This window comes from Bubalus kerabau, chromosome 6 (genome assembly GCF_029407905.1).
Source record: "Bubalus kerabau isolate K-KA32 ecotype Philippines breed swamp buffalo chromosome 6, PCC_UOA_SB_1v2, whole genome shotgun sequence".
NCBI classification, from domain to species: domain Eukaryota; kingdom Metazoa; phylum Chordata; class Mammalia; order Artiodactyla; family Bovidae; genus Bubalus; species Bubalus kerabau.
The window spans coordinates 20,897,161-20,920,056 of record NC_073629.1 but is presented as its reverse complement, the minus strand read 5'-3'; the positions used below and the strand labels follow the sequence as shown (position 1 = coordinate 20,920,056).

The 22,896-nt window shown below is 44.1% G+C and overlaps 1 protein-coding gene across 5 annotated transcripts; it reads right to left on the bottom strand.

Moving 5' to 3' along the window:
- Positions 1-942: 942 nt before the first annotated feature.
- ENSA (endosulfine alpha) lies at positions 943-22,262 on the bottom strand. Of its 5 annotated transcripts, none has more exons than XM_055584406.1 (4): positions 22,033-22,261; positions 20,244-20,369; positions 18,852-19,018; positions 943-1,095 (listed from the first exon to the last, which is right to left on the bottom strand). In XM_055584406.1, the coding sequence occupies exons 1-4, from the start codon at positions 22,087-22,089 to the stop codon at positions 1,053-1,055; spliced, it is 393 nt and encodes a 130-aa protein (XP_055440381.1). In that variant the 5' UTR covers positions 22,090-22,261; the 3' UTR covers positions 943-1,052. The 5 variants fall into 5 exon arrangements, with proteins under 5 accessions (XP_055440381.1, XP_055440380.1, XP_055440383.1 ...); XM_055584405.1 differs by lacking the exon at positions 943-1,095 and adding an exon at positions 3,165-3,671 and having other exon boundaries at positions 22,033-22,262; XM_055584408.1 differs by lacking the exon at positions 943-1,095 and adding an exon at positions 3,170-3,615 and having other exon boundaries at positions 22,033-22,260.
- Between the last annotated feature and the right edge of the window lie 634 nt (positions 22,263-22,896).

Genomic DNA, 22,896 nt, shown 5'->3' with positions numbered 1-22,896 from the left:
TATGCTTTTTCCAGTGGACATGTATGGATGTGAGAGTTGGACTGTGAAGAAAGCTGAGTGCTGAAGAATTGATGCTTTTGAACTGTGTTGGAGAAGACTCTTGAGAGTCCCTTGGACTGCAAGGAGATCCAACCAGTCCATTCTGAAGGAGATCAGCCCTGGGATTCCTTCCTTCTTTGGAAGGAATAATGCTAAAGCTGAAACTCCAGTACTTTGGCCACCTCATGTGAAGAGTTGACTCATTGGAAAAGTCTCTGATGCTGGGAGGGATTGGGGGCAGGAGGAGAAGGGGACAACAGAGGATGAGATGGCTGGATGGCATCACTGACTCAATGGATGTGAGTTTGAGTGAACTCCGGGAGATGGTGATGGACAGGGAGGCCTGGCGTGCTGCGATTCATGGGGTCGCAAAGAGTTGGACACGACTGAGCGACTGAACTGAACTGAACTGATGTCCCAACAACAGAATGGTTAAATTGTTATACATTCATATTATGGGACCTTACTATAGCAGCTACAAAGAGTGAGATAGCTTTGTATGTACATATATGAAAAAGTGTCTGAATTATAGTGAAAAAAGATGTAGAATAACACAAACCATTTGGTACTGTGTGTTTGAAAAATCCTATACAACTACATATTTCTAAATGTATATATACCTGTAAATAGACAGAAAAAAATCTGGAAGGATGTATAACTAAAGGACCAGAATTTGAGAAATGATCAAGGAAGACTGCCTTTGCAGTTTTTCTGAATGAAGCATGTAATCTCTATTATTTACCAGTTTTATAAATGTATTCATATGTTATTTATAAAACAAAAATAAAACAACTCTATTTCATCCCCAACATTACACCTCTAGGTTTTAGTTTTAATGAGTCAACGATGTGATAGGGCGCAAACTGAAGGAAACCTGAGAGGACCAAGGCTCTCTCACAGTCCAAGTCTACAGCCAGGAGGTGATGGTTTATTTCTTCTTGCCTCAGTCAGGTCACATCTGGACCAAACTTAGAGACACATACTGATACCATTGGAACTCATCCAGAAAGTAGTCAGGGAGATGCCAGAAGTCCATTCCGGGTCAAGGAGCAATAACTGAAGGAAGTGAGAATGTTTACACTAGTGAAATGAGATCTATAGAGAAGTTGTCCTCACATACTTGAGTTTTAAGAGGGTGAAGATAGTAGTATATTCTAAGACACTGGAGTTAGTCAAGAAAAAAACTAAATAATCACTTGGCAGGGTGCTGCAGAAAAGATTAATTCAGGAGGAATTAGAACTAGTTGATCCTCAAGGTCCCAAATGACTTTGAGCCTATTTTAAATTCCCTTGGTCTCAGCCAGATTTACCAAACCCCAAGTCCCTAAAACTCCCTTCTTTTGAGTAGCTTTACTGTGGAGATGATCTTAGCCCTTCAAAAGCACTTCAGACTACAAACTGGAAGGAATAATCTCATTCCATGAGGGCCAATTATATGTCTCATAGAATAACTACAAATATGATAGCTGGAATGTTTAACAAGTACCAACTGAAGGGATGTAATAAAAATTAAAGTTCAATTCTGTAGTAGCAGAACATACTCATGATTTAGAAATATTTGAACAAACACATCAGTCTTCATTATAGGTGAGAGTGTATCCACACCCCCGCCCCCACCCCCGCCACAGTTAGGACCAGTGCAGCTGGCAAGCTGGCTTTGTGGAACGGCAGTAGTTGGCTTCTCCTCTACTTCCTAGATGCCGACACTGACACCTCCCGGAAGGAAGCAGAAGGAAGTGGGAGGAAAGTTCTTGGTGGCTTCAGCTCTCATCCTGACATTGGAAGCCCACTGTCTCGTGGGCATTTGTGTGGATCCATCAGAGGATTTCCTGCTGGGCAGGCAGGTATCCAAGGGCAGTATCAGCTTCCCTGAAGTTAAGTGACCTGACACAACATATTTCTATGGCCGCCACTCCCTCATCCTTTTGTTTTCCACAGGTCCATTCTACACAGAACCTTTTGTTAAGAGCCCCACTATGTTTCCGGGAGTTCTCTTGAGCAGGATTGAAACTGGCTCCATTCTTGGTTCCCAGGATTCATGTATATTTGACCCTTTGTCAGAAGGGGGTGCAGTTACTTCCAAGATGTAGCTCTGTTACCTCAGACTCCCTTGTTAGCCAACTTTTGCCTTGAAATTCCTGTCCTATGAATCATACACAGTCTAATGATTACCTCTTACCCAGGAACAAACATCAGATGCTTCAGTGAAAAGAGGGGAGTACTGCCTACACCTTCTCCCCCAGATTGGATATGACTCACAACAGGGTTCTAGCTCTCTCCAAAGAAATCTCCCTTGTAAACCCTATCTCCACTTTTTATACTCTTAAAATGGATAAGAGGGTTCAAGAATTGCAGAGCTGGTCCTTGGTAATTTCCTTTAAACCTCTGCATGTCTGTCTGGTGTCACCCTTTGGAATTTCGTATCTATTATATCTTGGTACCCCAGCTGAAACATCGAATTAAAATCTTAAGTGCAAAACATAATCTCCTTTATCAATCCTGCTTTACATCCTTCCCTATTCCCTTTGGGTCTGTGTGATTTAGTCATACTCCACAGACCAAGTCATAGGGTTGTCATCAACTTGGTCTGACATGGTTTGATTATACTACCCTTTAGTGATATATAAAAATAAAAAAAAGCAAGCTAAGGTCTAGGGTCCACTACAATGACCCCACTGCCCTTGAGAGGGAAAGCTCAGGACTTCCTGTTGGCTCCACACCTAGCTCTCTATGAGGGTGTGCACAGGACATGTGCTCTGGGTTGGGATGGGGGTGGTAGGCAGCCATGGACCCTGGAGTCTGTAACTATCAAATGACCTTAGATAAATTACCTTTACTGAGCTTCATTAAAAGTTTGTCAAATAGTCTTACTATTTAAAATAGTCTTACTATTCAAAATTTAATTTTAATCCCATAGTTAACACATAAATACTTTGTAAACAAAAGCAAAACATTACAGATGAGACTAAATTTCCTTTGATAATCACCTCCAATTCCATTCTTCTAATTCCCTTCCAGATGTAACCACAATTCTCAGTTTAGAATTCATCTTTCTTTTTTCAGTCAAATGTTTTTGTTTTTTTTTTTTAATCTGTAAAAATAGGACAGCAGTGTCTATTCTGTGACATAGGACAGAGGTGAAAATGCAAGGTACATAATAATGTTTTCTTCTATTTTCCTCAGTGTGTTGGGAAGAACTCAGACTTCCTGTAGGAACATAGTTCCACACTAAATTCAAGCTGAAGAAGAGAAATCTTACCTATTTTCACGGGTGGAAGTACCTGCTCTCTATCTGGTATTAGAAAATTCCAGTTTAAAAAGAATTATTTATTTATTTGGCTGTGCTGAGTCTTAGTTGGGGCAAGTGGGATCTACTTCCCTGACCAGGGGTTGGAACCTGGGCCCCCTGCATTGGGAGCACAGAGTCTTAGCCACTGGACCACCAGGGAAGTTCCAGAAAATTCCAGGTAGAGCTCAAGGCCCGGGGAACACTCCGCCTCCCTTATGTGCTTCCATTTCAGCCAGGCAATGGTTTTACGTCTTGTGTCATTTCTTTCCTGTAACCTTCATTTCAGACTGCAGAGAGGAAGAGATCATATATGCAGATTTTCCTTCCCCGAACAGCTTTCCAACTGCGTACGACAAAGGCAAAAAACAAGGCAATCTTCCCCACACACACAATTCTGCTCTTCCATCATTCTACAGGACAAAGGACATTCCCTCAATAGCTTTCTTCTTCCATCAAACAGAAAGCATGAGCCAAGATTTCCAAAGGCACCTGTGGCTGGTTCCCAGGTGCTCCAGAGCAGGCTTTATTTTAGCATAGGAACAAATTCCATTCATTGAGAATGTACGTTGTCAGTCCCAAGTTTCTTTATATATATCTAATTTAATTCTAGCAAAAGCCATCTAAGGTTTATAATCTTCCTCATATTACAGATTAAGGGGTGGAGGTTAAGTAATTCTGTTCTTAACCTGTGATTTCTTGAGGCAAAAGAGAGGTTCAAGAACAGTACTGGTCAGTAGGAAGTGTTACCTGGGAGCAGGAAGCAGCAGCATGAAAACGTGGGGAGAACAGAAGAGGTGATGGGGTAACAGCAAATTAAGAGAAAGAAAAACACACATCCCAGGGAGAACTGCCACTCATCGCCATTGCGCAGTCTGGGCCATGCCCTAGGGTGTGTGTGAGAGAGTGTGTGTGTGTGTGTGTGTGTGTGTGTGTGTGTGTGTGTATGTAAACAAATCTTCATAGCAACCATCTGGTTTCTGTCTATGACAACGCAGGCTTGCAGTGCTAAATATGGGCATTGGTGAGGATGAGTGTGGGCTGGGGAGGGGAAGTAGGACAGCTGAGTCAAGGGGAAATAGTGCAGAAAGGGCAGATTCCTTTGGAATGTCCATATCTCCCCTTCCCAGCCCACTGTCAAGATAGCAAAGGGGCTTAAAGTTCTGCTCTCTCCTTGATTCACCGCAGTTACAGAACTGCGAGTTAAGCCTTGCATACCTTTTGTCTTATTTTAACCAATTATGTAAATTCCTATCCAGCCAGGGGGACCCCCTTGGTGCAAGAGGAAGGGTAGAAACTTTTGCTTCCCATTTTCACCACAGGTGCCACTTTCAGGGCCCATCTGAGGATCCCATCTGATGAAGGCCTAGAGGCCCCAGGGGAAAGGTGAGAGAGAATCCAGGCACAAGGGTGAAGGAATAACAGGCCCTGCTGGGAGGATTAAACAGCCCCAGGCAGGAGTTACAAGAACCTCTTCCTTTAGTCAGCACAGTGGCTCCCAACCAGGGGATCCCAGGGGACACATGGCAATGTCTGGGGACTTTTTTGATTGTCCTCACTGAGCATCTAGTGGGTAGAGGATGAGGAGGCTGTTAATACCCTAAAATACACAGCACAGTTCCCATAACAAAGTACCTGGTCCAAAATGTTAATAGTCCCAAGGTGGAAAGTAATAACATGCTGGTCCTACGTAAGTCCTCTCCTTGGTCCCCTGTGGGAGGAGCACCAGTGACTGGTCAGATTACTTGAAGGGAGCACCATGCGACACCAGCTTGTTTCCCTCAGCCCTGAATTCCTCTCAGACTTCCAACTTGAGTATTGTTTGTTTACTTCTAAAAACAACAACAAAAAATCTCAGCTGGAGTCCCAAATCTGCGTGAGATCAGCTTCTAGAGAAGAGGGCCTTGAGCTGTCTGACAGAGCCTGTGCAACTGGGCAAAAGGCACGATCTCCTGGTCACAGTTTCACTGAACTCAATGATTTCAAAAGTCCTTGTAGTTCCAAAACTCTACTTTTGGATAGTTCCTGCATGTACTCAGTTTGGGTCAGTAGAAAAGGAAATGACTCAGAAATGTAATAGAGGGAAGTCTGAGGGTGATTCAGACCTTCCTTATCATAACAGATGCTTCAGACATGGACTTTAATGTCAAACCAGGACTCATGATCACTGAATGATGCCAGGACTTCCCTTTGTGTATTTGCATGCATACATGCTAAGTCGATTCAGTTGTGTCTGACTCTTTGTGACCCTATGCTGTGGACTGTAGCCCACCAGGCTCCTCTGTCCATGGGATTTTCCAGGCGAGAGTACTGGAATGGGCTGCCATTTCCTCCTCCAGAGGATCTTCCTGACCCAAGTCTCTTATGTCTCCTGCGTTGGCAGGCAGGTTCTTTACCACGAGCGCCACCTGGGAAGCCCTTGTATATTTTGAGTAGGTGGTATCTACGTGGGGTGATTAAAAGTGCTGTGAAAGACAGTTCAAGGAATCCACCTGATTCAGACTGCGTATGAAGGTAGATTAAGTTCTCTCTGCTGCTGCTGCTACTAAGTCGCTTCAGTCGTGTCCAACTCTGCGCGACCCCAAAGATGGCAGTCCACCAGGCTCCCCGGTCCCTGGGATTCTCCAGGCAAGAACACTGGAGTGGGTTGCTACCCGCCCCAAATTTCCCTCATAGGTCTACTTATGTTTGAATTTCTACCATGAGAGTTTTATATGCAGTTAAAAATATAAATATTGTAGTGCAAGTATCAGTTTGATGTTACTAATTGGGGTTGGGACTGTAAGGTAGGGAAGTAGCTGGTACTCGATCAAGAACAGTCCTTGCTGCTCTAGCAGTTAACGTGAGTAATTTGAGGAAAGTTTTTGTACTGTGTTCAGTCTTTTCAATCTAAATATAATAATAAAGATTTAGTAACTAAGAGTTCATGTTTTGTATTACTCTCTAGTATCTACCCATGATAAATATATCAGAAGAAGGTTCAAAAAAAGTCCATCTATTATAAAAACACTAAGTGCTTCTGTCACTAAAACTTCCGTTTATACCAAAACTCTTCTCTTACCTGAAGGGGCCACTTTACCACAATGTGGCTGTCAGTGCTGAGTGCTCTTCCTGTCAGAAGTTAATGTTTCACAGAAAAAGCAATCCTTGGTTGACATTCTGAGCACTTGACCTTTACCTGCTCTTAGTCATGGGGCTCATCTAAGTTTTCCAAGAGAGAGACCCAGCTTTGTGTGTGGAGTAATCTTCCAACATGGTTCTCTCTGAAGTTTCATTTCCTGGCTTATCCACTACTGCTGCCATTCAGAGACTGTTGAACGAGGTCAAACTCTTTACTTTTTTCCAAATACTCACAGACTAATCTGAACATAAGTTAGTGAACAATTTATTCCTTCAACAAATATTTATTGAACACATATGTGCCAAACACTTGATACTGGGGATGCAGCAATGAGCATGACAGAGTCCTGGTAGGAGGCCAATACTCGATAAAGGTGTGAATGAAGGACCCTCCTCCAGCTGTTCCTTTAATCTAGCTTACTTGTTCCTCTTTGTGATCACTGTTCAAACTACTATTCCATTCCCTTTTCCCCAGAATGTCTTTTCGGAGACGGAATGCTTAATCTTCCCCTCAGAGCCTTGAGAGGCAGGCCTGAGGACGCTGAACTCCACAGCCCCGTGAGGCCTTCAGTAAAGACTGGTACCAAACAACTTTTGATCCAAGTTGGGAGCCTTAAGGCTAATTCATTGCACAAGTGGTTGCCATATCTATAATCTTTGGACTCTGCCCCAAATGCAGAACTCTGCTACTTTCAACCTTGGCCCCCTCATTTCTCTGATACCTCTGATACACAGTAACTCCTCTTCAGAGAATTACCCTCAACCCACTCATTTAAATTACACTGAAGCTACCCTTAAACATGGCTTTATTTGCAGACCTACAGGGTTTTTCCCTCCTATATCAGAAAATGGGGGAACTGAGACACTCCTAGTTCCCTAGTGCCATCCTCAGGCCCTTATTTTTCCAAGACATTCGTATGTAACCCCTCCTACTTTGGAGTTCATTCCATCAAGCTAAATTCTCCTTCATATTCTCTGCTATTCTTGGTCACTCCTATACCAGGACTGGAAGTTGGCTTCATCTTCTCCTCCCCAGTCTTGCATAATTCTAGATTCATTTAAACACCTTGATTTACTGACCCAACACTCTAAGCCCATAATTCTTTTATTGTTGCTATTATTGTTTTCTAAGTTAAGACACTTCAATTTTCCTTTTATATAAAAAAATACAGTTAGGCTTAATAAGATAGAACAAAAGCTCAAACACAAGAGCCACCTACCCTGGCAGCTTGATAGGGAAACTCCCTTAGTTCTTTAACACCCCAACGATCTTTACCTTTACTCCACTTGAAACGCCTGTTCCTATTGCCCTTGTCATGACATGGAAGAGTTCCAACTCTGAAATTTGAAACGCCAACATCATTCTGACACCATGTCCTGAGCTTCCAGCTTTATCACTTCTAAATCATCTGCTCTTTGACCTTATTAAGGCTTCTCTTGACCTGAGTTTATCATACTTTCCTTAGCCAACCTTCTTACCCAGTCTGAATCAAGTATTCCTTCTTTCACCAACACCTTCTACCCCCGTGTTCCTCTGTCAATCCTCTTCATCTGTCTACAAATCATGATCCAGGATCTACACAATAATAAGTCTTCTCTGCTCTTGTACCCAGGCAGCTAGGCGTTGCTAGAGTAAACAGCAGAAATAAACGAACTGATACCATTCCAACGGTGTCACTGAGAGCTGGACCATAAAAAAGGCTGTGCTGAAGAACTGATGCTTTCGAACTGTGGTGCTGGAGAAGACTCAAGAGTCCCTTGGACTGCAAGAAGATCAAACCAAATCCTAAAGGAAATCAACTCTGAATATACATTGGAAGGACTGATGCTAAAGGTGAAGCTCCACTACTTGGGCTACCTGATGTGAAGAACCAACTCATTGGAAAAGACCCTGATGCTGGGAAAGATTGAAGGCAAAAGAGGGCCACAGAGGATGAGATGGTAAGATACCATCACTGACTCAATGCACATGAACTTGAGCAAACTTTGGGAGATGGTGGAGGGCAGGGAAACCTGGTGTGCTGTAGTACATGGGGTTGCAAAGAGTCAGACACGACTGTGAGTGAACCACCACCGCCATTCCAGTGGGTTACGCATTCCAAGGATTATACGTTCACGGTTTCTGTTAGATCCTCACCACTGTTTCCTACTTCTTTTACTTAATAACAGTACTATTTGTCATCTCTCTTTCATCCTCCTCCCTTTCATCCTCTCTTCAACACTATGGCCACTCTTCTTAAGTCCCCTAACTCCCACCTTCCTAACTCTCAAGTAGTAACTTCACATCCTATTCCACAAAGAACAAGAAAGCCGTCAGACAAGGACTCCTATAAATTACCGACCCCTATTCACAAACAGCTGTGAGTTTACCCATTGTTATATCTTCATCTTTTTTTATAATTATATTTTGCTGCTTTACAATGTTGTGTTAGTTTCTGCTGTACAGCAAAGTGAATCAGCTATGTGTGCTCAGAATCACCTATACATCTATCTGTCTATCTATCTTCCCTCTTTTCTGGATTTCTTTCCCATTTAGGTCACCACAGAGCACTGAGTGGAGTTCCCTGTGCTATACAGTAGGTTCTCATTAGTTATTTTATACATAGTGGTGTATATGTGTCAATCCTGGTCTCCCAATTCTTCTCACTACCCCTTTGCGCTGTTGGATCCATACATTTATTTTCTACCTCTGTGTCTCTATTTCTACTTTGCAAACAAAGTTCTGTATCTTCACCCTGAGTCTCAAGCAGGATGAGGCATCTGTCCTCTTGCCGCCGCCGCCACTAAGTCGCTTCAGTCGTGTCCGACTCTGTGCGACCCCATAGACGGAAGCCCACCAGGCTCCCCCGTCCCTGGGATTCTCCAGGCAGGAACACTGGAGTGGGTTGCCATTTCCTTCTCCAATGCATGAAAGTGGAAAGTGAAAGTGAAGCCGCTCAGTCATGTCCGACTCTCAACGACCCTATGGACTGCAGCCCACCAGGCTCCTCCATCCATGGGATTTTCCAGGCAAGAGTACTGGAGCGGGGTGCCATTGCCTTCTCCATCTGTCCTTCTGCTTTAGACCAATTTCTTACTCAGCTGGCTTGCTAACTAGATTAACCTCAGTACCTCACCTTGTACAGAGGCTGGCACATATGTCCTCAGTAAATGTTTGCTGAACTATTGTTTAATTAACCACATCCACCTGAGTTGTTTCCACACCCCACCCTTTTTGGAGCCCTGCTTTTTGGTTATCATCCTTCTCTATGATGCCTCTACTTTTACTTGGTAAATATACATGCCTGTCATTCTCATCCTAAAACAACAACAGACAACAAAACCTTCACACACCACTCAGGTTTACAAGCAAGATTCTACCTCTACCAATACACTGAAACTGGTCCCCAAAAATTACTAACTGGTAAATCAAACTGACACCCTTTCGTCCATCAAAAAAAAAACAACCCAAACAACTGTGATTTTATTCTTGTTTTTAGAATTAAAAGTACCTCTAATCATCAAATATATGCTCATTGTCAAAATCTTGAAAAGTACAGAAAGTAGGAACATACATACAGTCCTTAAACCATAATCCTGACAGTTATTCACAATTTTGGCATGCTGCTTTCCTGAAATTTGGGGGCACCCTGGTGGCTCAGATGGTAAAGAATCTGCCTGAAATGCACGAGATGCGGGTTCAATCCCTGGGTCGGGAAGATCCCCTGGAGAAGGGAATGGCAACCCACTCTAGTATTCTTGCCAAGAGAACCCCATAGACAGAGGAGGCTGGCAGGCTACAGACTATTTGGTTGCAAAGAGTTGGATGCAACTGAGCGACTAGCACTTTATTACACAGTGAGATTTAAACTTGTAACAGTGCTTTACACTACTGACTGCCTTAGTTTCTCCACTAACTCTGTTCTTGGGCTCCACATCATCCTGACTCCATTCTGGTGAGCCTGTTTTGTTTCCTTCAGGTGTCAGCCTTCATCGGGTCAGTTTGTCAAGCTTTCTGCTCTCTGTACTTACATGTCCATGGCTTTACTAGTGTATCCTGAGCTCTACAGAATTTGTATCTCCTGTTCTGAAATTTTCTCAAACCTCTAGATGCATAAATCCAGTAACGTAACATAAATCTAGTAACCTACTCTTGGATGTCCTACAGGCACCTCACATCAACTCTTCTGCAAAACGAACTCATTGTCTTCCATGCCAAACTTGCTCTTCCAGCTGTGTTCTCTCTGGATTACGGCATCATAGTTTACCCAGTAACTCAGGCCAGAAACCCCAGAATTTTTTAATAGTGTCCTGTCTCTTTCCGAGTCCCACTCCTCACATCAATTTCTGTTGATTGTACTTCTCATGTATCTCTTGAGTCTGCTCAGTCTTCATCCCCACAATCATTACCTTATCTCCTCATCATGTCTAACCTATAGTACTCTAGCTACATACAGGCTGTTACTGTACCTCAACTAACCCATGGTTAAGTTTACAAGTACAGAATTCTCCACTTAGGTGTTTGTTAACTTATGTCTCAAATAGAATCCATCATCTTCCTTTTCACAGTAGCCTTTTCCTTTTCCATCCCATTAGTAGTATGTTTAATACACCCATTTTACCATCTCGTCTCCTCCTGACACTACAATCAGAAAGATTATTTTAAGGGGCCAATCTGATCATGTCATTTCCTTGCTCAAAATCTTTATTCAGCAGCTTCACACTGACTCCAGGATGAAGCCTAACGGGCCCTTTGTGACCTAACCCTTGGTTACTTCCACCCAGGTCCAGCCTCATTCCTTGCATACTATGCTACAGTTACTCAGTTATTTTAAGTTTCCAGAATGTAATACCTCTGCATCTTTTCAGACTGTTCCTTCCACCTGGAAGGCCCCCTTTCCCAATCTAACCCCTTTCCCTAAGTCCTACTACTCCATCATATTTCAGCTCAGAAGCTACTCTCTGTGTAAGGATTTTCCTGGCTGTCCTCCCATTTACTCAAATTAGGTGCCCAGACTCTGTACTTCCAGACCATTTTATGCTCTTCCCTATCTTAGCTCCGAATCCTTGTATTCTAATTATTGTCAGTCTGCCTATCTTCAAGTATATCCCTCAATAGCCTGTAAGCTCCCTGGGCAGGAACCATATCTTAGGCACTGCTGCAATCCCTGAAGGAAGGGCTTTACATGCTCTATCTTGTTTAATCATCACGGCAAATCCTGTACAGTGGGTACTACAGCATTCCTATTTTATAAAATAAGTAAACGGAAGCAAAGAGAGTTAAAAAACTTGTCTCAAGTCATTCAAATGTATCAAAATCAGGACTTAAAACCAGGAAACTTGATGCTAGAACCAGTCCATCACTAAATTTATCACTTCTAAATCTCATTGGAAAGACTGGTGCTGAAGCTGAAGCTCTAACATTTTGGCCACCTGATGCGAAGAGCTGGCTCATTGGAAAAGATCCTGATGGTGGGAAAGATTAAGGGCAGGAGGAGAAGGGGATGACAGAGGACGAGATGGTTGGATGGCATCGCTGACTCAATGGATGTGAGTTTGAGCAAGCTCCGGGAGATGGTGAAGGACAGGGAAGCCTGGCATGCTGCAGTCCATAGGGTCACAAAGAGTTGGACACGACTGAGCGCCTAAACAACTAAATTTCATCTCCACACGATTTGGCAGTGACCTATTTAAAACACAGAACCAACTAGATTTCTTCTTTGCAGTCACCTCCGTGGTTCCCATGCCTGCCTGCAAATCATATCGTTCTGTCTGCCTTTCTGGCCTGGGCTCCAGTCCCTCCCCAGGACTCACTTGATACTGTATTGTAAAATCAGCAGATTCCACATTGCCTCACCCTTCTCTTAGTGTTGGTCCTGCTACCAAAATGCCCTTTCACACCTTTCTAGAAAAATCTCGTTTCTCCTTCGGAATTTGCTCCATGAAACCTTTCCTGATTACTTTCTTTTGGGGTGTGCCGTGTGGCTTGTGAGATCTTAATTTCCTAACCAGGGACTGAACCAGGCCAGGTAGTAGAATCGTTTCCTGATCACTCTTTTTGCCATCCCATTGCAGGCACTGGAATTCTTCCTCCACTCTCAGAAGCTGTGTGATTTGGCCAAGTTACTGATTTAGTTTTCTCACTTGTATAATGGCAATACTATCTACTTCGTAGAACTGTTATGAGGATTAAATGAGATGATGTAAATTAAGGACTTAGAAATGGGCTAGATGCTACTATTAAAAACTTGTCCCTATTCCTCTATGTAGCTAAACTTCTACTGCTGCAAGTTTAACACTGCGGCATGATTTCCTCATGGGTAGTTTCCCCACCAGAGTGGCATCTCCTTGCAAGTTGTCTGTTTAGTCTCTAAGTGGTGTCTGACTCTTTTGCAACCCCGTGGACTGTGGCCTGTCAGGGTCCTCTGTCCATAGGATTTCCCAGGCAAGAATCCTGGAGTGGGTTTCCATTTCCTACTCCAGGGACATATTATAGGCACTTATCAACTAATAATTGAACTAGATTCTTTAATACTACCCATCTTTTAAAGCCCAGTTCAATTTCCATTTCTTCTACTAATATTTACCTAATGATTCCAGCCCTTTGAATTTTCCCTTCTCAGAATTCCTTTACCACTATCTTGCATTATATGTGAGGCTTCAAGTTCTTCCAGGGCAGACACCATCTCTTACACTGTTACCTGCCCAATAACTGCTAGTATTTCCAACTGCAGAGAGTCAAAAACTGCTAGTATTTCCCCAAAGTCAGACTTCAACAATTACTTGTGAATTAAAAAATCACTGCCCAAGCATGGGGGGCCTTATCTTTTTAAGTAAGCCACCCATCTCTAAGGAAATTCAGCCAACAACTCATCTCCTGACCCTCCTCTTAGTTCACAGGAATACTGCTTAGAACTACAGTAATCTGGACACCTTCCGGTGGCCCCGTGGTTAAGACTGTGCGCTTCCACCACAGGGGGCATGGGCTTGATCCTTGGTCAGGAAATTAAGATCCCATATGCTTTGTGGGATCTTATTACATTAATTTGCTTTTATTTGCATGCCACTGTCGTACTTCAGCTTCCAAGGGAAGAGATCTTTCCTTTGCTTGTTAACCTCCCTCAAGGTCCAGTAGAGGGCACTGTACACATAAGGGCTGCTAGTGTGGGTGTGGCTGGCAGACCAACAGTAGGTATCTTCAATGGCAATCCTCCCAGCTATTTTCCTTTTGCCTGTGTTTTCCATGCTCAGGCCACATCAGCTTAAAATAAATGTGGTTGGACAATAATAATTGTGACTTCATCCCTGCCACCCTGCATAACAGACGGCTCAACTGAGAGACTTGTCAACACAATTATCACTCAACCATGCTGGAGGAGTGGCAGAACCCTTGAATCCACTCTTTGGAATAAAGATAAAACACTAAGCTAAAATAATGGGCAAGAACAGCTTTTGGAAGCACTGCAGAATCGGGCTTCCTGACTGCCTAGCCCTGTCATATGAGTAAAGGAAAAGGAAAGGCAGGTTTTAAACTGGAACAGAAACAGCAATGACTATTTCTGGGCACCCCAGGGTTCCTAAGGTGACAGCTTAAACCTAAGAACCAGGAAAGCCAAGAGTAATGGAAAAAGCATGTAAAAGCCTAAAAGTTAAGAGATGTTAACTCAAGGTCTTCAGTAAACTAGCACTGCCATAAATAACTTATTTCTATGTCAACGTCCCCTCTCTTTATATTAAATGGAACTTGACGCTTCTGCATTTGGAGCCTTGTTGATCTCATTGCCCAGCTGTTGTTGCCACTTGGCAAACATAAAAGAGGGACAATGTGCTCAAAAAGAAGCCATGGGACTGGTGTTAGGGGAATAAGACTCAGAAACCCCATCATAATAAACACTCCTAGCTTTACATACATACATCCATCTCCTAGCTTTAAGATGTAAGTTTATATGACTGAAGTATATGAACTTTTTCATGTATTTTCCTCCAGTTAGATAAGAAACCCCATTAAAGGTGGGGCATGCCTTTTTTTAATGTATCTCCAAACCACCGAGCTCAGTGTCTAGCATGCTGTTCAGAAAGGCTGATGGTTAGGAGGAATCGCAGTCCTCTGACTAAATTAGGAGAGAGCAAGTCAGCTTCCTGAGAAGCTGAAAACTTATTTGGAAAGTTTCTGATTAAGAGAGAATGAATCACATGCTGAGAACATTCCTTCTCTAGTTTAGAAGTACTCCACCCTCTCAATGTGATAGAAATTTCTCTAGAACATCTATTGTCTCCGGGATTCTGTCTTCCTTGATGCATGCTCATTTGAGAAGATAACTATGGTAAAATCTCCTAATCATAAAATCTCCTTGGGCAAATGGGCAAGTTTCCATCTTCACACATGGTAGATTGGTGTGAGTGTGACAGAAGAAAAGTGTGAGTCTGTTTCTCCTTTGGCAACACTTTTGTAGATTACACTCACAGGTAGTTTTAAACCCTTTTCAGTGGCAGGATTCCAGCGATGGTTAGCACATCATGAGGAAAGAAGTGACTCTGCCTCCTGCTGGCCACTAGCAGAAAGGCTGATCACTAGTGGTTAAAATTCTCCAGAGACACAGGAACTTGAGAAGAAAAGAAGACTGAAAGGGAAAACAGAGTGGCTTCCTTTCATGCTTAGCCTGGAGTAATCTTCAGGTGTCAATAAACCCTTCAGATCAAACACCGCACACCCCTCATTTTGTGAGTCAGAACCTGAGGAAGATTCATCTTTGCGTTAGCTATAGAAGTCCTGGTCTATATGCCAACGTCCCTGCACCCTCTCCCTAAATGATGGAAACGGAGAACCCAGACACATCCCATCTGAAGGGCCCCTGTTCCTTAGAGGCTCAGAACCCCACACCAGCTTCTCCTGACTGGTGTCTTCAGTCTTATTTTCTTCCCTTTGCCAAACCCCAATAAAACACACCAACTGCTGCAGAGAATTTCTGGGTTGGTTTGTTGTTGTTGTTTTTTTCCGTGGATCTTCTTGTTTGTTTTTTATTTCAAATACTGAAAAAGTCCCCTGGGCTCTGTGGTGCTCCCACACTCATCCCCTTTCTCCCACACTCACTGCCCTTCTTCCCACAGCAAATCTACTTCAAAGACAGCACTTTTTTCCCCACCCAAACAATTAACATTCAGTTCTTAGCTTTTTCTGCAGAACCAGAGGAGTCATCCGCATCTTTCATATTTAGACAGTTTCTTTTATCTGACATCAGGTCCCCAGTCATATCCAAGCTAGCAAGGCACTCTTCTACACAGCTCAATTAGAACCCCTCGCCTTTAGTCCACTTCACCCCCCCACCCCCCCCAACCCCACACCAGCCACAAGGTCAAGAAGGAGGATAGTTAGGAATGTTTTTGTTATCAACTCTAAGTCCTAATTCATAACCCCTCACATCTCCCACTCCACCCTCTCAACCCCCCACCCCACCCGACCCCCAGGATTTCACTGTGATGTCTCCCAACAATTACTTGGAAAAAAAAGAAAAAACAAAAAAGAGTCAAGGTCTTGGTGCTCGGCCCAAGGGGCTCCATGCGCTGGGACACCGACGGGCAGGGGCTTCTGCCTCTCCAGCCCGCACCCGAGCCACCTCCTGACCCCTGGCTGCAAAAGCAGGGAGGGGCAGGAGCCAGCACAGGACCCAGGGGGCAGCGTCTCAGGATCTGGCGGAGCCCCGGGCAGCATCATTCGACTTGGCCACTGCGGACGAACACAGAAGAAGAGAAAGAAAACACTGTCAAGTAGTAAGGGAAAAAACCCTAAGTTCCACCCCAGTCTCTACCCCATCATTCTTCCACACTTATCAATCATTGGGGATACACGGCACATCTCTTAATCCTATCCAGAGGGTTGTCTTTTTTTTTTTTTTTTTTAAAGAAGAGGAAAATTTCGGTCTTCGCCTAGTTACAAAACTGTTCTCTGTGTTTTTGGAGATATCCAAGAAAACAAAGAAAAAAATTCTTTAGACAAGATAAAAATAATGAGGTTTTCAGAGCAGGCTCAGTTTCAGGGGCATGGCCAGAGCCACTTGCCACAGTGGAGATGGACGGACTGGGGTTGGTGGGCACAGAGTGATGAGGAGGCAGCTGCATGGAGGCCAGGGCCAGACAACACACGTGTTGTTTTGAATGGACTTAATATTCTAGGTTTAATCAAAGCAAACTGAATTTCAAAATGACCCTTTTTTGCCACGGAAGCTATGCACTTCATGCTGTGGAAGCAGGTGGCATCTACAAAAAGTAGCTTGTTTCTTTGTTGCCTTAGCTTTGAAGATGACTGGGTGTAAAGAGAGACCAATAGTCTTTCTAATTTCCCTATTTCTTCTATTCCTTCCTAAAACTGAGACTCACTGTGACTTCAGTCTTGAGGATTCACACTGACTGATAGAGAGAGCAGCTCAGACAGAAAAGAGTACAAAATTCGAAAAGATTGGAGATGAAGAAAACGTACAAAATTATATATATATTTATATATATAATAACATGACATATCTATGTACAACATGTCTGGGACGGTTGAGGAAACTATACAAGGATATTCGGCATTTTCCCCTTCCCACATGGACTTTAGACTAAGGAAGACAGCATGAGGAAATGAAGCAAGAAACACAAAAATTATATACAATTACAAGTGACAGTCAAGGAGTTGCCCTAGGGGCCAGGGAATCACGGCATCCTGCTCTCTCCTTCCTTCCTCACCAACTTTTTCCTATCCAATCTGAATGACGGCCTGAAAAGTGAATGGCTGGTCAGGAAAGACATGTAGACACACCCCAACGCCCCACGTGTGCATCAGCAAGTTCATCAGTTCTCACTGGGCCAGATGTGTGGCATATCAGAACTGGTGGGCTGAGAGGTCAAGAGAGGACTAAAGACAGACTCTTCCTCTCTTGAATTGCTAGCTCTCACTTGGCCCTCTCTGTCCTAACTAGCAGACTGCATTCAGTGTGGTTCAGGCCAAGCTAGTAATAATCAGACAGACGATGCTGGCCACCCGCAGCCCCTCTTTCCTCCACCTGGTTCATGATCAGCGTTGCTACCTCTCAGAGCACAGGAGCTGAGCTCCAAGAAGGCAGCAATTTCTCAGTGCTCCTTCTATTTCTCCCTACCCACCTTCCCCAGCTTTCTCCAAGGTGAATCATCTCCTGAGAACCTGCTGCTCCAGCCCCACAGCAGCACTAAGCCCCGGAGTGACCGTTCTGCCCTTTTCTTCCTGTCTCCTTAACAATACACCTGGCAGCTGAGAACATCTGAAATGTGGGACTCCACACGAGCATGACTGAGCGTGTTTCTTCAGGCCCACAGCCTGGCTCCCAGAGCAGCCTTTTAGCAGCCAAGGCCCAGACTGTAGGAAAGAAGTGAGAGCAGAGGCAAGAGCCTTCATGGCTAGCTTCTTAGGATTTTTTTTTTCTTGACCCTCAAGACCATGACACTAATGAGGTCCTCTTGCCTGATTTTATAATCCCTAAATCTCAACTTCTCTCCTCATGTGGTCTTCAGTGAGTTCTCCTCTGTAGTCTCATCTATGGTCCTTCCTCACTTTTGGTTTTACAATGAATAGCACAGAGTTCTTCAGGATGTTAGAATCAGAATCAATCTGATTTACATTTGGATCTATATTACAGATGAGGAAGTAGAAATCCAGAGAGGTGAAGCGACTCGACCAAAGCTACCAGTCAGTTCTGTCTAGAATTGAATGGAAACAGAACCCAGATATCCTGACTGCTAACCCTGTGTTCTTTCCACTATTCCATGATACTTTCAAAAAGCAACATGCTGGAAGAGAGAGAGAAGGTGCCCATTTTACATGAATAATATCCTCCAGGGCAAATTGTAAAAGACACTGAATAAAGAAGGTTAGGTGGGCATTATAGTTTTAGGCAAGCACATCAGTTTTTCTTTTTGAGGATTTGCTAAACCTGCCATAATGAAAACAAGAAAGCAATAGCAGCCCAAAGGACAAAACACTTAAAGCACAGAAAACAAATCTCATTCAATCTATCTTTCCCAATCGTATCAGGTTAGCCTCGGGATGTTAAACCTGTCATATTATTCCCAAGGCTTAGCCTCCCCTATTTTGGGACACATTCTCTTCCAAAAGGAGAAATGACATCTCCCCAGTTTCTCATACAAATGAAAAAGAAAGTCTGCAGCATTATCCAATCCTAGGCTCCTATTTCTGAGCCCCTACTTGGGCCACATGAGGGTGTGGAAATCTCAGTTTATCCAAAGCAGTGAACTCAGAGCCTCTCTTTAGCCCATGTTACAGTCTCAGCAGCCCCCAGAAGCAGCATAGTCATTTCTGGCGAGCAAGCTGAGAAGAGACAGCTAGGTGCCTATGTCCCTGCCTAAGATATAGAAAAGTCCAGTGAGTGAGAAGGGGGGCAGAGGGGGCCCAGGTTACCCCGCAAGCTTGCTGGTGACGAGCGAGGACTTTCTCTGGGGCAGATCCTGGGGGGTGGGGATGTGGTCACCGGTCACCAGGTTCTTGTCTGGTCCTGCACTGGGCAGCTGCTTATTCTTCATCTTGGCTTTGGCCATGTTGTAGTCTCCTGAGTCAAAGTACTTTTGCTAAGAGACAAGAGGGAGGTTTAGGTGAGTGAGGAGCTCTGGTCTTCCTCAAAAGCAAGGAGACTCAGGTCCACTATAAACCCTATAAACCTGCATCCACACTCAGATCTTTCAAGTCTTTTTTGATTAGCCTCATGTATACACAGCTTAGTATTAACTATATTTAATTATGCTTTCTCCCCAGTGTCTTCTGACTTTTTCACATTTGTAAGCAGTTTCCCAGCTAGGGTGTATATTTTTGGAGTTAAGAGATAGCTCCTATAGCCTTTTGTAGCCCCATGAGTCCATGATGCGTCAACCATATTGCTGACTTTAATCCCAAAGGTTTATAAAGGACCTATTAGCCTCCAGTGGGCTTGGTGCTGGGGAAACAGAAATGAATAAGATATATAAAGGGTCAACCTAGGGCTATCAGTAGGAGATCAACCTCAAGCTAACAACCTCAAAATGAGAAATTATTCTCTCAGACTATGAATAGAAACTGGGCTTGTTTCTGAGGATAATGTATTTTCCTCTGACTCCAACCACTCCCACACATGTTCCATGGCTGTGACAGCCTGCCTACGCCTGTCTTGCTTACAGCAAGGTAAAGTGCAAATCAGCGTCACACCATCATCTGTGACTAAGACTCAGTAACTGGGATTCTCCACAGGGATCTGTTTCCCTCTCCATTTCATCCGCATAGAGAAATACACTCCAGGTTAATGACTGACAACCCCTCAGTCAGCTTTAGGTACCTTTGAGGACTGAGGAACCCAAAGAGGAGCTAGAAGGCTATGAAGGTAAGACTCTCCCTTGGGAGAAGGACCACTTGTAGGACAGATTTCTGGGCCTTTCTTCTGAAATGACGCACCTCAAAATTTAGCTCTAATCCTACATCTGCAGTCCTAAAACTCCCACCATCCAAACAGGCAAATATCTGGAGGCTGTCAGCATTCCAGACTCTGACATCCTTCCCTCACTCTCCCAAGGCCAGTCCTAAATGCCCCTCCATTAAGCTTTAGTATCCTGAGGGAAATCCGAAAATAACTGATACCCTTAGGAACTTACAGTATTTGCCTTGGGGTTTTTTTGTTTTTTGTTTTTTTTTAATAAGTTTCTAATTTTTCTTTACTACTGCCCAACAAAAAAACATTCATATCAGTGCTCAGCAGAAGTTCCACAGATCTCATCCCTAAGGCCCCTTTGGTTCCAAAGTAAGAGGGTAAGAGATTGTGCTCCATACCCCTTTCTGGAGTCTCTTCATGAGGAAGTCGGAGCCTCCAGGCTTTTGTCCTAGGCTTGGATATTTGGCTTTTAGCTTTGCCTCCTCAGCTCTCTCAGGGAGAATACCTTCTTTCTCTTGGGTGTCCTGGAGGAAACAAATGGGGCCAGTAAAATTAAACACTGAGAAGCAACTGCTTCTAATATCTGCTAACTTTTACACTATTACCTTTTCCTGGAGATCTACCCATTTGTAAACACGCTATTCACACTCTGAAATAAAGCCAGACCTTTGTTCAAATCCCTAAAGCCCAAGATGACTGTATTGTGAGAAAAAAGGATAAGCTGTTTGTCACACTACACCCAGGGAACCACCCCAGTGACCTGTGAGTACTGGGTTAAAGGTAATACCGAAGAACAATACTTTAATCAAAGAGCAAGCAGTAGCTCACTTAGAACAGAAGTTAGGAAAGACAGAAAAGAGCTAGCAGGGATTCTGGTGATGCAAGATCAGTAGGGAGATCTCTAGCTGTCTGTAAAACACAGTACAGGTCAAATGGGAAATCGAAAGGGATAACTGCTGTGATGTTCCCTCCTAAGCTAGGCTTTTGACTCTCTATGGAGGCTAGCCCTGTGGCCTTCTCCAGAAAGCTCCACCTTAGCAATGGTCAGCACTGGACAGCAATAAGGGACAGCATTGTTTCCATAAACATTGTAGTAGGAAGGTGACAAGTAAACAGAGATTAATCTCAGGAAAATTAAGATACAGTGGGTTCACTAGTATTACCCACCAGCTCTGTCAAAAAATCAACACCTTCCCTAGTGATGGAGGTTTGGGAAACATGCCAAGAGCTCAATTAACTTGCAGGGTCTCTTACTGTTGTTGTTACTCCCTGCTTCCCTTTTTGTGGGCCCTGCCACCCTTTTCTTTAATGACTTTTAAAGAAAGGACATGAAGCCAATTTGTGGTTCTTTTTAGTGGAATTGCATTCCTTTGCCTTGAAAACCTGGCTGAGATATAACCCAGGGGTATTTCATGAACCCGAGTCCAGTACTAAATGTTATAAATCAAATACAAAACACCTAAAGAAGTTGGCATGTTTTCATCACAGAATCTCGGGTGAAATAAGTCCCCACTACCTTAGAAGTAGGGGGGAAATATGGTGGCGTCTTTCTTTTCACGACTCTCTAGGGGTCTTTCCTAGGTTTAACCTCCATTATTCTGTTTGAAACTCTAGCCCTCTTCAATTTTGTAAGGTCCTCTTTGAAGGTGGGCAACAGACCATCTCCAGCGATCAAAAGGTCTCTCTGAGAAAGTTGCCGTCTTAAATTAACCATGATAATAATTACTCTTCTCCCTTCCCCCGGTGCTGATCCCTTTTTAAACGTCTGTATCTTGACCAGTATCTTTCTGAGGATATAGAATGCAGTACCCAGCCTAGCTGTTGGTTCATTTTACCCCCACTAACCAATAACATACATCTCATCCCGAGACCACCAACCCCCTTTCATTCACCCACTCTTTCCAAACACCCGCCCCGCACTCAGGTTCGGCCAATTACAGCACAGCTTCAATACGGCTAGCAGTAGGTCTACTGACCAATCAGGAAGGGTACTACAATGATTGACAATCCAGCCAACTAACCAGAGCCAAAGCAGCAGGCCATGTTGAAACTCACCCTGCATGACGCAAGACGTGGCCAACCCCTGCAGAGCCCGAGACCATGGCGACCAATCCGCACTGGTGGGAGACCGCCTCCCGCCCCATCACAATCGCCCCCAACTCGCCCACCGCACCCCCTCCATTTCACCTGCTTCTCCTCGCCGGTCTCTTCCGTAGGGTTCTCCTCTTCTTGTTTCTGGGACATGGTGGGACCGGGACTGTGGAGTGTGGGGGACCCGGGAGGTCAACCGGAGAAGGGAAGGGGGAGGGGAAACGGGACAACCAGCGCTGCTTCTTCAGCTCCTGTCACTGGGATTGCTCAGTCAAAATGGCGGCCCTTGCCTGTGACGTTGCGACCGCCCCTTCCTATGGGAGCCAATGGGAGCGGGGTGGATAGGGCAATGACGTAACGATCTACCGATAGTTGCTGGCTAAATGTGGGTTCTATGGAGGCGACGGGCAAGCTGGAACGCCAATATGGGAAGAGAGTGACTCACAAGGACCAATTGGATGCACGTGGGAGAGATTAAGGGGTGGTGCTGGTAGCTTTGGCATTTTTGCTCCTTTCCTGGGGGTCAGACTTTCTGCCGCCCTACCTCGTCGCCCCCAGGGGACTTTCCTGAGCTTCGAATTGGAGAGCGAAAGGATGGAAATCTTTTATTTCCAGGTGAAGAGGATTAAGCTTCGCGTAGTGTTAGCAGAAAATTGTCAATCTCCAGAAAATAATATGGAGGTCAGAGTGGACTTTAAAGTGGTTCTCCTCACTCTTCCAGTGTGTTATTTAGGGTGTGGAATGGAGAGACTGAATGGTCTAGCAGAATATGGATGGCCATCCCATGGAGACTGAGCTCCTTGAAACAGCACAGGTCTAGGTACATGGTAAACATTGCGTAAATACTCGCGAACATATTGAGTGTTTGAAGATGGTACTGTTTTAGTTTTACAAGGAATATATATGTAGTAAGGCAGTCTTTGCCATAGAGGGTTTTCACAGTATGCCAGGTGTACCCAA